The sequence below is a fragment of the Pelobates fuscus genome, chromosome 5, assembly GCF_036172605.1.
Source record: "Pelobates fuscus isolate aPelFus1 chromosome 5, aPelFus1.pri, whole genome shotgun sequence".
Classification (NCBI taxonomy): domain Eukaryota; kingdom Metazoa; phylum Chordata; class Amphibia; order Anura; family Pelobatidae; genus Pelobates; species Pelobates fuscus.
Window position 1 is genome coordinate 292,719,223 of NC_086321.1, and position 12,130 is coordinate 292,731,352.

General features: G+C 43.2%; 1 protein-coding gene across 2 annotated transcripts in view; it reads left to right on the forward strand.

The window, feature by feature from the left end:
* LOC134611511 (colorectal mutant cancer protein-like) overlaps nt 1-12,130 on the forward strand; it is a 159,472-nt gene that overhangs the window by 61,215 nt on the left and 86,127 nt on the right. For both annotated transcript variants that reach the window (XM_063455447.1, XM_063455446.1), the window contains exons 2-6: nt 2,933-3,111; nt 3,866-4,021; nt 5,213-5,335; nt 10,471-10,598; nt 11,982-12,122. In XM_063455447.1, the coding sequence (XP_063311517.1) occupies nt 2,933-3,111; nt 3,866-4,021; nt 5,213-5,335; nt 10,471-10,598; nt 11,982-12,122 (727 nt within the window). The remainder of the gene's footprint in view (nt 1-2,932; nt 3,112-3,865; nt 4,022-5,212; nt 5,336-10,470; nt 10,599-11,981; nt 12,123-12,130) is intronic.

A 12,130-nucleotide genomic window follows, 5' to 3' on the forward strand; every position in this document is an offset into this window, starting at 1 on the left:
CGGCAAAAAACGCCGCCCCCAAATGCCCAGGGCAAATGCCTTGTTAGCCTCGCGGCTAACCGGCATGCTGGGCGGTCGGGCGGCGCGGCCGGCGAGGGAGCACTTCCAGAGGTGTGTTTCCCTGGTGGTCCAGTGGCTGCTGGGCGGCGCGGACGGCGAGGGAGCACTTCCTCTGAGCTCTCTGCTCAGCTCCCTCGCGCGCCGCCCGCAGAGTGAGGCTGGGAGCCGGAATATGACGTCATATTCCGGCTCCGCCTTCCAGCCTCACTCTGCAGGCGGCGCGCGAGGGAGCTGAGCAGAGAGCTCAGAGGAAGTGCTCCCTCGCCGTCCGCGCCGCCCAGCAGCCACTGGACCACCAGGGAAACACACCTCTGCAGAGGACCCCCCCAGCATTCCCAAAGGTAAGGAGGCTGGGGGGGGGTGTTTAAATAAATAAATAAAAAATGTTAATGTGGGTGAGTGTGTGTGTCTGTGAGAGTGTGTCTGTGAGAGTGAGTCTGTGTTAGTGAGAGTGAGTCTGTGAAAGTGAGAGTGAGTCTGTGAGAGTAATTCTGTGAGAGTGAGTCTGTGAGTAATTCTGTGAGAGTGAGAGTGAGTCTGTGAAAGTGAGAGTGAGTCTGTGAGAGTGAGAGTGAGTCTGTGAGAGTGAGTGTCTGTGAGAGTGAGTGTCTGTGTCTGTGAGAGTGAGTCTGCGAGAGTGTGTCTGTGAGAGTGAGTCTGCGAGAGTGTGAGTGTCTGTGAGAGTGTCTGTGTCTGTGATGGCGTCTGTGTCTGTGATGGCGTCTGTGTCTGTGAGAGTGTCTGTGTCTGTGAGAGTGTCTGTGTCTGTGAGAGTGTCTGTGTCTGTGAGAGTGTCTGTGTCTGTGAGAGTGTCTGTGTCAGTGAGAGTGTCTGTTAGTCTGTGTGTGTGTCTGACTGTGTGTATCTGACTGTGTGTGTGTTTGCCTGTGAGTGTGTGTGTATGTTAGTGAGTGTGTGTGTCTGCTAGTGAGTGAGTGTGTTTGTCTGTTACTAAGTGTGAGTGTGTCTGTTAGTGTGTGTGTTTCTGTTAGCTAGTGTATGCGTATCTGTCAGTGAATGTGTGTGTATTTAGAATGCGGGGCGGGGGGAAGGGTTGGGTTGGGTGGGGTGGCGCGGGAGGGGGGCGCCTGAATTTTGTCCTGCCTAGGGCAGCACAAAACCAGAATACACCACTGGTGAGAAGACGCCAACGCCCATAGAAAAGCATTGAGAAATGCTTTCCTATGTACTGATTGAATGCGCGCGCTCTGCGGATGACGTCGGAAAAGGGAGGAGAGTCCCCAGCGCTGGAGAAAGGTAAGTGATTTACCCCTTCCTCCCCCTTCAGCCCGGCGGGAATGGGACCCTAAGGGCAGGGGGACCCAAAGACCCTATAGAGCCAGGAAAACGAGTGGTCCTTTAAATATAAATCTATGTAATACATTTGGGGGTCTCAACCTAGCACATCTTCAATATCACAACAGCTCTATCTTTTTTTTTATTCTTTATTTATTCCAAGGTAGAACATTACATTGAAAACATAATATATCCCCAGTAAACCTTTAAGAGCATTAGATTGACACATCTAGCACATTTTTACTGCATCAATGTATCCTGGAATGTGTATAACATACAGTACAACGCTGATTCCCTGTTCTCCCTGGTATTTTTTAACTTATAACATAAAAGGAAAATCAGATAAAACATGAAGAAGCTACAGAATACCATACAGGCATTTATTTGGTCGATAGGACATGCCCCATCTTTTCCCATGCATTAATGTGCGGATCCTATAAATCTGTTTCTTAATCACTTATAAATCGCTATCCGTTTGTTCCTGTGAGCACAGGTCCATATCCTTTCGAAATGCAAGTTAGTGACATATTGTATGGTTTTGTTGCAACAATTGTGAGTATTTCTCACGGTAAAAAAAGAAAGATAGTAAAAGAGAAGTAAGAGGGGTAAGAAGGGATTCAGTAAGTGAGAGAATTAGGAAAGGGGTGGAGGAGGGAGGTGCGGGGGAAGTCAGGGCAGCCCGTATCCTAGTGATTAAATCCCATCCTGGGAGGTCTCTTTTTTGTGTGCATCAAGCACTTGCTGCGCTGGCCATCCAAGGGCCCCAAACTTTTTCTAATTTTTTCGTCGTGCCTCTAACCCGGGACGTGAGGTCATCCATGAGATAATTATCTTTAATCTTCCGGATTACCACAGCAATTTCCGGAGCCTCGCTCCGCAGCCACACCTGTGCCAAAGCTCTCCTAGCGGCTAGGTTCACCTTATGCAATAGGGTCTGTTCCGCTTTTGTCCAGTTTTCCATAGATGTAGCTAGCAAGAACACCCATGGGTCTAGCTTAACCTCTCTCTCGAATATGTCTCGCAATAACTGCGCAATTCGCCGCCAAAAGACTTGTGCTATTGGGCATTCCCACCACATGTGAACATATGTGCCCTTGAGACCGCACCCCCGCCAACATAGGTCTGTAGTAGTTTGATTCATACGGCTTAACTTTACAACAGCTCTATCTTACTTCATAATATTAATTGCTTTCCCTTTAACTTTACAAATCCAAACGTTTCATCCTTAATTTTTTCAGCACAGATAATAAGCTTTTTTGTGAAATTTAATGGGATATACATAGTTAACATACAGAAAAAGAATAGATGACATGCTTCATTAAAATGAGTTGATTTTTTTTTTAATTACGTAACGAGTACATTTAGTAGAATAAAAAAAAACGTCCTTGCAATTGATCACCAACAGAAACATTTAAAATTTAAGACATTCAGCAAATTCTAAGGAGGCTTGCACCCAACCCAACTTAAACCATTACCTGTTGCTAGGTGAAAATCCATTTTAACATGAATTTAACACTACACTCTCATCCAGCCTGCATGCATTTGCTTTTTGTTCATTAATGTAATTCTTTCCTAGGGTGTCAGAGTGAATTATTCCTACAACTCATGGAGGTGATCTCTTCTCTGGAAATGTGGACATTTTCCAGGAGGAGTACTTCTGCAGTTGGACCTATGGAAGACCATATACCACCAATGCTGCACTCAACAGTCTGCAGTACCATCTTACCCACTTCTGTCATGCCGGAACTGAAACAGGTAATTGCTAAAATTGTGGTAAAATTTTTAATTACTTTACGTGATTTTCACTTACTAGGAGTTTCCATACATATCGTATCCTGCTCATCTAGTCTAGGGGTAGGCAACCTTTGGCACCCCAGGTGTTGTGGACTTCATCTTTGCTGATGCTTTGCCAACATTATGGCTGTAAGAGTAAAAAGGGGAACGTAGTCCATAATATCTGAAGTGCCGAAGGTTGACTAACACTGATCTAGTCTGCTCTGTTGTGAGTTATAGTGTGGTGGAATCTCGGTAAAAATAAATTTAGTAGGCCGAGATTACCACGTGGCATGTGTACGTGCATATACTGGTGTATCGGTCAGTTGGTTGCACGTGGCAAAGATACAATCAGTAGTGAACGGAGCATGTGCGAGAATACCGGATGTTGTATTTTGGTGACATTAGTCCCTCTGAGTCCCGTTCGGTGAATCAAATAAAGAATCTCTTCCTTCCTGAAGAAACCTGTGTCCATCTCTCTGTGTTTGGCTTCCGTCAGTTTCTCCGGTATCAATAGGAAAATACTGGCCATCTTATTTACATAGATTCATATGTGTCTGATACATTATTGACTTCCCTCAGTGTATTACCCCTAACGTTCCTTAAAAAAAAAATATTTGTCTTCAGCTTAAATGCTCTTGAATTAGACAGATTGGAGAACATCTCAATGGGGAAGAGACAAATATGGTTCTGTTTTTTTTTTGTTTTTTTTTATGAAACTCCTCTTTTATTGCAGGAATGGGACCAGAAATCAATTCAGTCTGAGATTTCTCGGCTTCGGGAGCAAAACACTGCCCTGAGGTTCAAACTCATGGTTACAGATGTTGAGCTGGACAGGTCAAAAGTCACTCTCCGTGACTTCATTGATGAAAAGAAAAACCTGCAAAGAAAGGTAAAACTATATTTGTTAGATATGTTCTTGTAGTTGTAGAAGATTTTTTGTAAATAACATAGGATTTCCATCATTTTAGTATTCGGCAAGTTCAATTACTTTGACACTTGATAAAGAATCTCCTAATCCGACGTGTGAATAGAAGCATAGTATTCAGATATGAGGAAGATTGTTGGTTTATGTTTATCCTGCAAAGCTCTAGTGGCTGTTAAAATCCATCTGTCTTTTTATGGAAGGCTCTCGATCATGTTAGTAAACAGTTAACAAGTCGGTCAGCAGTTAAACCAAAGCTTCCACATTTATAATTTAAATCACATAAATGTAACCTTAAGCCATCACTCAAAATTCATAATGTGAACATTCCTACTTCTACGCCTTTGTGAAAATCTTCAGCTGTCACTCTCACTCTCCCTCCCCCATGCACATTGGGATTTAAACTTTCTAAACCATCTCTATGGCCCAAATTTAATGAAAATTAGATGAAATACAGTATCCTATTTCTGATATACTCACTATTATCTTATCTAATGACTTGAATGAACTGGAATAGAGACAGAGTACCCATGAAGATTCTGATTGGACAGTTGGAACTACAAACTCAATCCACACAAATATTTCTCATCCAGGAGAATTATGACAACCTTTGTCAACCTTTGTCACCTTTGTCAACTCAAAATCCAGCACTGCTTAGAGCCCACTTGTCTGCCCTGGGTCCACTAAAAATGACCCCAGCTGAGTGAAGATTTAACACTGCTCACACCACGATCACTATATAGGCATGTAAATGTTTGTTTAAAGAGTTGTTATAGCGACTGACTTGCAATGCTACATGTAGCTCATTAGAAGTCTGTGGCCACTAAAAATGGCCCTAGCAGACAGAGGGGAGACCCAGGTATCCTGTTGTGAGTAGGGATTTAACTCTGCTCACACCAAATCTGCAGGGCATTCCATGCCGTCCTACAGGATGGCATTGAACGTCTTAGTTTGAAAGGAGTTAATACAGTCTGGGATGATTGTAACCCTGACACCCTTGTATCTACCTGGTTTGCTTAAAACAATAAAATAAACTTCTAAAAATAAAAAGAAACCGTTTCATCAGAATATATCTGGATTTGATATTCTGCCTTCTGTATTTCTGTCGTAATCCTGCCAATATAAATACTACTGAATCTCATCTATATTTTGCACAAGGTAAATTCCTTACAGGACATTTTGGAAGACAATGAAAATTCCCTTCAATCACCAACCATTCCTGGGGGCGATGCTTTGTGTGATCAGTACTCATCGTTAAGTGACCCACAACCATCTGATAAAGTAAGGAAGATGCAAATGCTGAATCAGGTTGTAGAAGAGATTTATGTGTTCTGATTTATACAAATATTGACCAAGAGCAGTTCCCACATAGCATATAAAATGCTGGATTGGATTGTTGGTATCATCTTTTCCATCCAGGTCTGGTATCTGGAGCACACTTAGTTTACTGTCCCTTAGGAGTTAGAGCTACATTCCACTTGGCTACGTATGATCAAAACTGTGTTAGTGTTACTAAGGGCCACAGTGTGAACTACCACTACAGTCTGGATATATATATATATATATACAGTATCTCACAAAAGTAAGCGCACCCCTCACATTTTTGTAAATATTTTATTATAACTTTTCAGGTGACAACACTGAAGAAATGACACTCCTACAATGTAAAGTAGTAAGGTACAGCTTGTATAACAGTGTAAATTTGCTGTCCCCTCAAAATAACTCAACACACAGCCATTAATCTCTAAACCATTGGCAACAAAAAAGTGAGTACACCTCTAAGTGGAAATGTCCAAATTGGGCCCAAATTGTCAATATTTTGTGTGGCCACCATTATTTTCCAGCACTGCCCTAACCCTCATGGGCATGGAGTTCACCAGAGCTTCACAGGTTGCCACTGGAGTCCTCTTCCACTGCTGCATGACAACATCATGGAGCTGGGGGATGTTAGAGACCTTGCGCTTCCCAACCTTCCGTTTGAGGATACTCCACAAATGCTCAATAGGGTTTAGGTCTGGAGACATGCTTGGCCAGTCCATCACCTTTACCTTCAGCTTCTTTAGCAAGGAAGTGGTCTTGGAGGTGTGTTTGTGGTCGTTATCATGTTGGAATACTGCCCTGCAGCCCAGTCTCCAAAGGAAGGGGATCATGCTCTGCTTCAGTATGTCACAGTACATGTTGGCATTCATGGTTCCCTCAATGAACTGTAACTCCCTAGTGCCGGCAGTGCTCATGCATGCCTAAACCATGACACCTTCACCACCATGCTTGACTGTAGGCAAGACATACTTGTCTTTGTACTCCTCACCTGGTTGCCACCACACATGCTTGACACCATCTGAACCAAATAAGTTTATCTTGGTCTCATCGGACCACAGGACATGGTTCCAGTAATCCATGTCCTTAGTCTGCTTGTCTTCAGCAAACTGTTTACGGGCTTTCTTGGGCATCATCTTTAGAAGAGGCTTCCTTCTGGGACAACAGCCATACAGACCAATTCGATGCAGTGTACGGAATATGGTCAGAGCACTAACAGGCTGACCCCCCACCCCTTCAACCTCTGAACGTGGTATGGTTGGAGGAGGGAGTGTGACAGGGTGAGGGAAGGTGAGCTTGATACAATTAGGGGAGCTTTATGTGACAGAGTGAGTGTGGCATGGTTGGGGGGATGAATATGACACAAATAGATGGGTAAATGTGATAGGGTGAGTTTGGCAGAGCGATAGGAGGTGAGTGTGGCATGAGTGAGTGAGACAGGATTGGAGGAGTTAATGTGAGTTTAGCAGAGTGAAGGAGGTGACAGTGTGTGAGGGAGGGGGACAGTATGTGTTTTGGGGCGACAGTGTGTAGGGGCTGACAGTGTGTGGGGGTAGTGACTGTGTGTGTGTGGGTGGGTGACAGGGGTGTATTTGTGTGTAGTGTTAATGTTGGAATGCAAGTGCAGTGTTGGCATTGGAATGCACGGGTGTATGCACTGCCACACACACAGTTATGCACACTCAGAAACATGCACACAAACACACAGATACACATATGCACAGGTACACATACACACTAACACAAGTACACAGACAACAGGTACACATACACTCTGACACACAGGTTCACATACACTTTCACACACAGGTACACATACACAGACACACAGGTACCCATACACAGACACACAGGTAAACATACACAGACACACAGGTAAACATACACAAACAGGCACACATTGACACAGGTAAACATACACACAGACACACATGTACACAGACACACAGGCAGACATACACAAACAGGTGCACTTACACAGACACACATGTACATGTTAACACACAAGTACACAGACACACAGGTACATATACACATACACTCTGACATACAGGTACACATACACTCTGACACACAGGCACACATACACTCTGATACACAAGTACACATTCATACAGATACACAGACACACAAGTAAACATTGATACAAAAGTACACAGACATACAGCTACACAAACATAGACACACACACACACATATATGTACAAACTCATATAAACAGGTACATACATAAGCAAATTACAATTTACATATTTTAGCCACTGTTTACTTACTTTTGTTGCAGAAAGGTGGCTTCACTGGAGTCCAGTGGGAGCTGGCTGACCTAGGCTGATGGGAGTCTGAGGCTCCAGGCTTCCTCAGCTCCTCTCCTGCTCTGCATGTGCTGGCTTCTCCTCCTACCCACACAGCACTTTTTTAGTTGGGAGGAAGTGACCTGTCCTGAACTCACTTCCACCCAGCAGGCCGGTAGAACAAAATGAAAGGGGCCCTGTCCGGGGGAATTTTAAAGGGCCACAGGTCCCTGATTAAATTGTTGCAGGCTCAAGGGGAAGCTGCTTTGGGCCCCCCAGGAATAACTGGGCCCTGGGCAGCTGCCCCTTTTGCCCCTTGTTAAAGACGGCCCTGGATGTAGGCCATGATGGCTTCCATCCTTATAAACAACTTTTGACACTAGTGACGTTTAGAATCTCCTGACTTTGGACGTCTTACCCTCGCATGCAGTACCCTACGTCATGCTCCTTACTTCCATCCCCTCAGTGTTACACCGCCGGTTGCTATCCTGCACGTTTTCTCGTCTAATGTTATTACATGTACAGTAAGCTCCCCTGTCCTTTGGAAGGACATAACTACGAGACTTGTCAGTAGTTCAGAGCTAGGGAACACAGACTGTAAAATCTGACTGTTCCGTATTCGTGCTCGCCTTTTGTCACTAAGAGGTGTCTCGCTCAATACTCACACTTGCCCTCCTCTAGTTGAGCTTCTAATGACAGGTTTCACCGTAGGTTTCTGCACAAGCGTCATTATACTTCGATCAGGTATTGGGGTTTGTCCTAACCTTTAGTTAAGACTCATTCAACGTAATTACTATTAGTGGCAGAATTAAGTATTGGTTTCTTGCTGGGGCCCTTCTGACATATTAGCCTAATCAATGGGAATCCCAATAATATCTGCTCAATTTTATTATCGGCTACTCGTTCTTGAAAGTTCCCAGCATTAGGCCATGGTATTTGGCCTATCTTAAGGGCCACAGAAGCAGCCTGACTAGGAAAATGCCATATTCCTCATTTTCAAGTTGCTCCCAGTGAATCGGTACCAGTGGCATTTGCATGATATTTAGTGAAGTGAACATTCTACTTTGCCACCCGCCTTACGTTTGGAGCAGAGAGATGCCCAAACTGTTCAATATAGTTGCATAATCTCTTTGTAGACTCTTCTTGTACGTCAGTACTGTCCCTCAGTAATACATTACCTACATGAGTGTAACGATTATGGAACCGATTGCCATACCCTAAAGCAGATGTGTCTTTTGTATCTGGTACATCCTTTGGAACTCCGCTGTCTCGATCAACCTTTGGTCCCTACATCAATTTTAATTTCTGGAAATACAATAGACTTGATTTCATTGCAGTTCAGCCTCGACGCACAATAAGTACAGCATATCAGGGAAAGGGAAAATCCATTCTGGGCAATGATGCCTGTTTCCCATATGGATCTGCAGTCTCTCCATGGTCCTCTGAAAGTTACCATGCACCTTACACAAGGGAGCTCATTCATTTTCCATCTTCTCAACATGCTTCCTGGGTTACCTGTCGACAATAGCACTGTTACATTCGAAACATGATTGCGCAGTCCTGTTCATGTTGCTATACTTTCTATCCCACCAGAACAGGGAAACCATGTTCACTCCACCATTCTCCCTCATTTCTGGACTAATACAGCTGCCGACACTGGATTACAGACAATTTCATAGTTAACTGGGTCCATGACACATTTCCCATAGCGAAACCTACCCTCTTTTAGTAAATCAGCAGCATGGGAATTATTACCGGTCAGTCCCCCTCACTAGCAATAATTAGGTTGATTAGGAAGAGATCTGGCTGGCAGCATCACAGAAACTCTACTTTGTTCACATACCCATACCAGGATGTCACAACATAGCAACTGATGAGGTGACTCGATCACACATTTTTGTATACTTCTGAACTCTCCCCACAACGGCCAACAAACCCCTACATTCCAGGGTTTAATTGCTGGCACACGCAACACTCTCTGCCAATGCCACCTGTTCATGCGCTGGGCTTTAGCCATTTTCAATAAATCCACTTCCGCATATCAAATCATCAAGCCATACTCATTCTATTCCATGGCAGCGTTCACATATTTTTTGCCACCTCAAGCTTTAACTACCTCACAACACTTAAAGTTACCCGAATACAACCATTAACATTTTCAGGTCATTCTAAAAGAATATGCACGACTCCTACTACCTCTAGTAATATCCCAGTGCATATTATCTAATGGATGTAGAGTCATCTGCATATGCCATATATATCCCTCAACCTGAGTGGGAAGTGAGACATGCATTCAAGTATTGGTTATGTAATGTCAACACGTATTCAGTGTTTAACTATTACCTCTTTTGCCCTCTTTTACAGGCCTACCCAAACACCGGTTCCGGCACACCACAACCGACTTACACCACCATTACTATAACTCGGCTTATTGTATACGACCACAAATGAGAAGGCTGAGCCATTAGGTGAAGCCTGTAGTTGTGGGAGAGGGTAACCGGCCTATAAATACACAGACCTCCCTGGGCTTAGACTGCCTGGTTCAGTCCACCCACCACTCCCTTTATTATATATATAATTACTTTTCTATTGTGATGGCTCATGTGAATCAGCTACCTTGCCATGGCTCAGACATCTTCTTGTGGTTATTTTTCATATACGGCATTTTAATGCTACTTTCACATCTAATAAAAAGATGTTTGTATATTTTGTTTGTATATTTTCTAAAAATAAAACATTTGCTGCAGATGCCAAATTATCAACTTGTGCTTTATTTATTATTTTGTGTCCCATTTTCATTTTTAACAGGCATCATTATCCACATTAAAAAGTCTGATCCATTATCTTCAGAGCCTCCCTGGAATAAAGCACGCACAACCTGGGACACCTGAGGTCCAACCCAACAGTTTGCAGGTTGAGATGGAATGGCTTAAAGGGTATGATGAGACAAATACTAAGACATTTCAAATACTGTGCACATGTCCTTTTTACCAAAAATGTATTCAACCATGTCTCACAGGAATCCACATGTATGTAATGCATGTAGGAGTTTTTTTGCCCTCCCAGTAAAGTACCCCTTCCTCTGTTTAAGCTCTGATGCTCCAGTGATATGTGCAGCAACCATTAAGTGGCTATAATCTCACCCAATCCCTGATTCCGATTATATTGCTTATATGCTAGAAACATTCCGTTGTTTATATGGGATAATGGTAAGGCATGTTGATTGGTCATCATACTGCATCATACATCGGCTCTCTAAAATAAATTTTAGAATGAGACACTTTAGCTCAATAAATGTTTAATGACACAAGACCACAGAGAAATATAAAACACCATTCGACAGTTCCATGACATCTTACATAAGAGCATGAGTTCCCAGCTAACATTTGGCAACATCTTCCTGGCCAATCCTGTAAACGAAGTTAAGTAGCCCAACTTCTGAAAAATGTCGGACCACTGCCCAAAGCACTTTTCACACAAATGCAGGCAGATGTTGTACAAAGAAACTAATACAGTTTTAGCACAGTCATCAATTCATAGAAAGTTTCCAGACTGGAATCTTCCTGAGAATGTATTCCAGCAGAGCCCCTGAGGAAATCCAGAAAGGCAGAGCGAACTGAGTCGAGAAGAAAAAAACTCTGGGTGAGTTGGAAAGTATACAGAAGGAGGAGACAGAAGGAGGTGTAAGAAAAAATGGAGAAAAAAAAAACAAGGAGGTAAATGAGTGGAAGCAAGAGAGGAGACGTGAGGAGCAGGAGAAGAGAGTAAGAATTAAAGTCACCCCACAGACAAGGACCAAGCCATCTTCCCATCATTAGTCACCACCTTGAGTCAGATCTGAATTTGCTCCTAACTTCTTATCCAGTTGTTCATAATCTGTGAGGTCAGCGCATGGTAGGAATGCCAACTAGTAGAAATGCCTGCCCTCTCCAAGTCTCCAGTGGGATTCAAGAGAGGGGAATCACACACTAGGTGAGATGGGTGTATAGTACCACTGTGTCAATATTTTGTAGGCTAGTTCCTGTGTTCTAATGCTTGGAGAACAGGTTGGTAGTTGCTTTTTGTAACACTTTAAATGCCAGGATGTAGAGTTATGCTCTATAAACTATGCTATATGTTTCAACATATGCTATATGTTTCAACATTATCTTGTTGCTCCTTTCTGGTTAAAATACGTAATTTCACATGCTTCCTCTAGTAGATATTCTCTAGTGTTTGAATCCTGAAAACACTACAGTGCTACAAGTTCTTTCTTTCTATTTGCTCCCGATCATGTTGAGAATGCAACAGATGTGTGTGTTAAATTGCTGTATTTTCAGACGCCATGAGTGGATGAAGAGGATGAACGACCAACTCTCTGTCACTTTGAAGGAATGTAAGACTGACTCAGAGAAACTGAGCATGTATCTTGGGATACTGGAGTCTACTTGCACTGCACTGCGCCTGGCACTGCAATCCAGGTAAATTT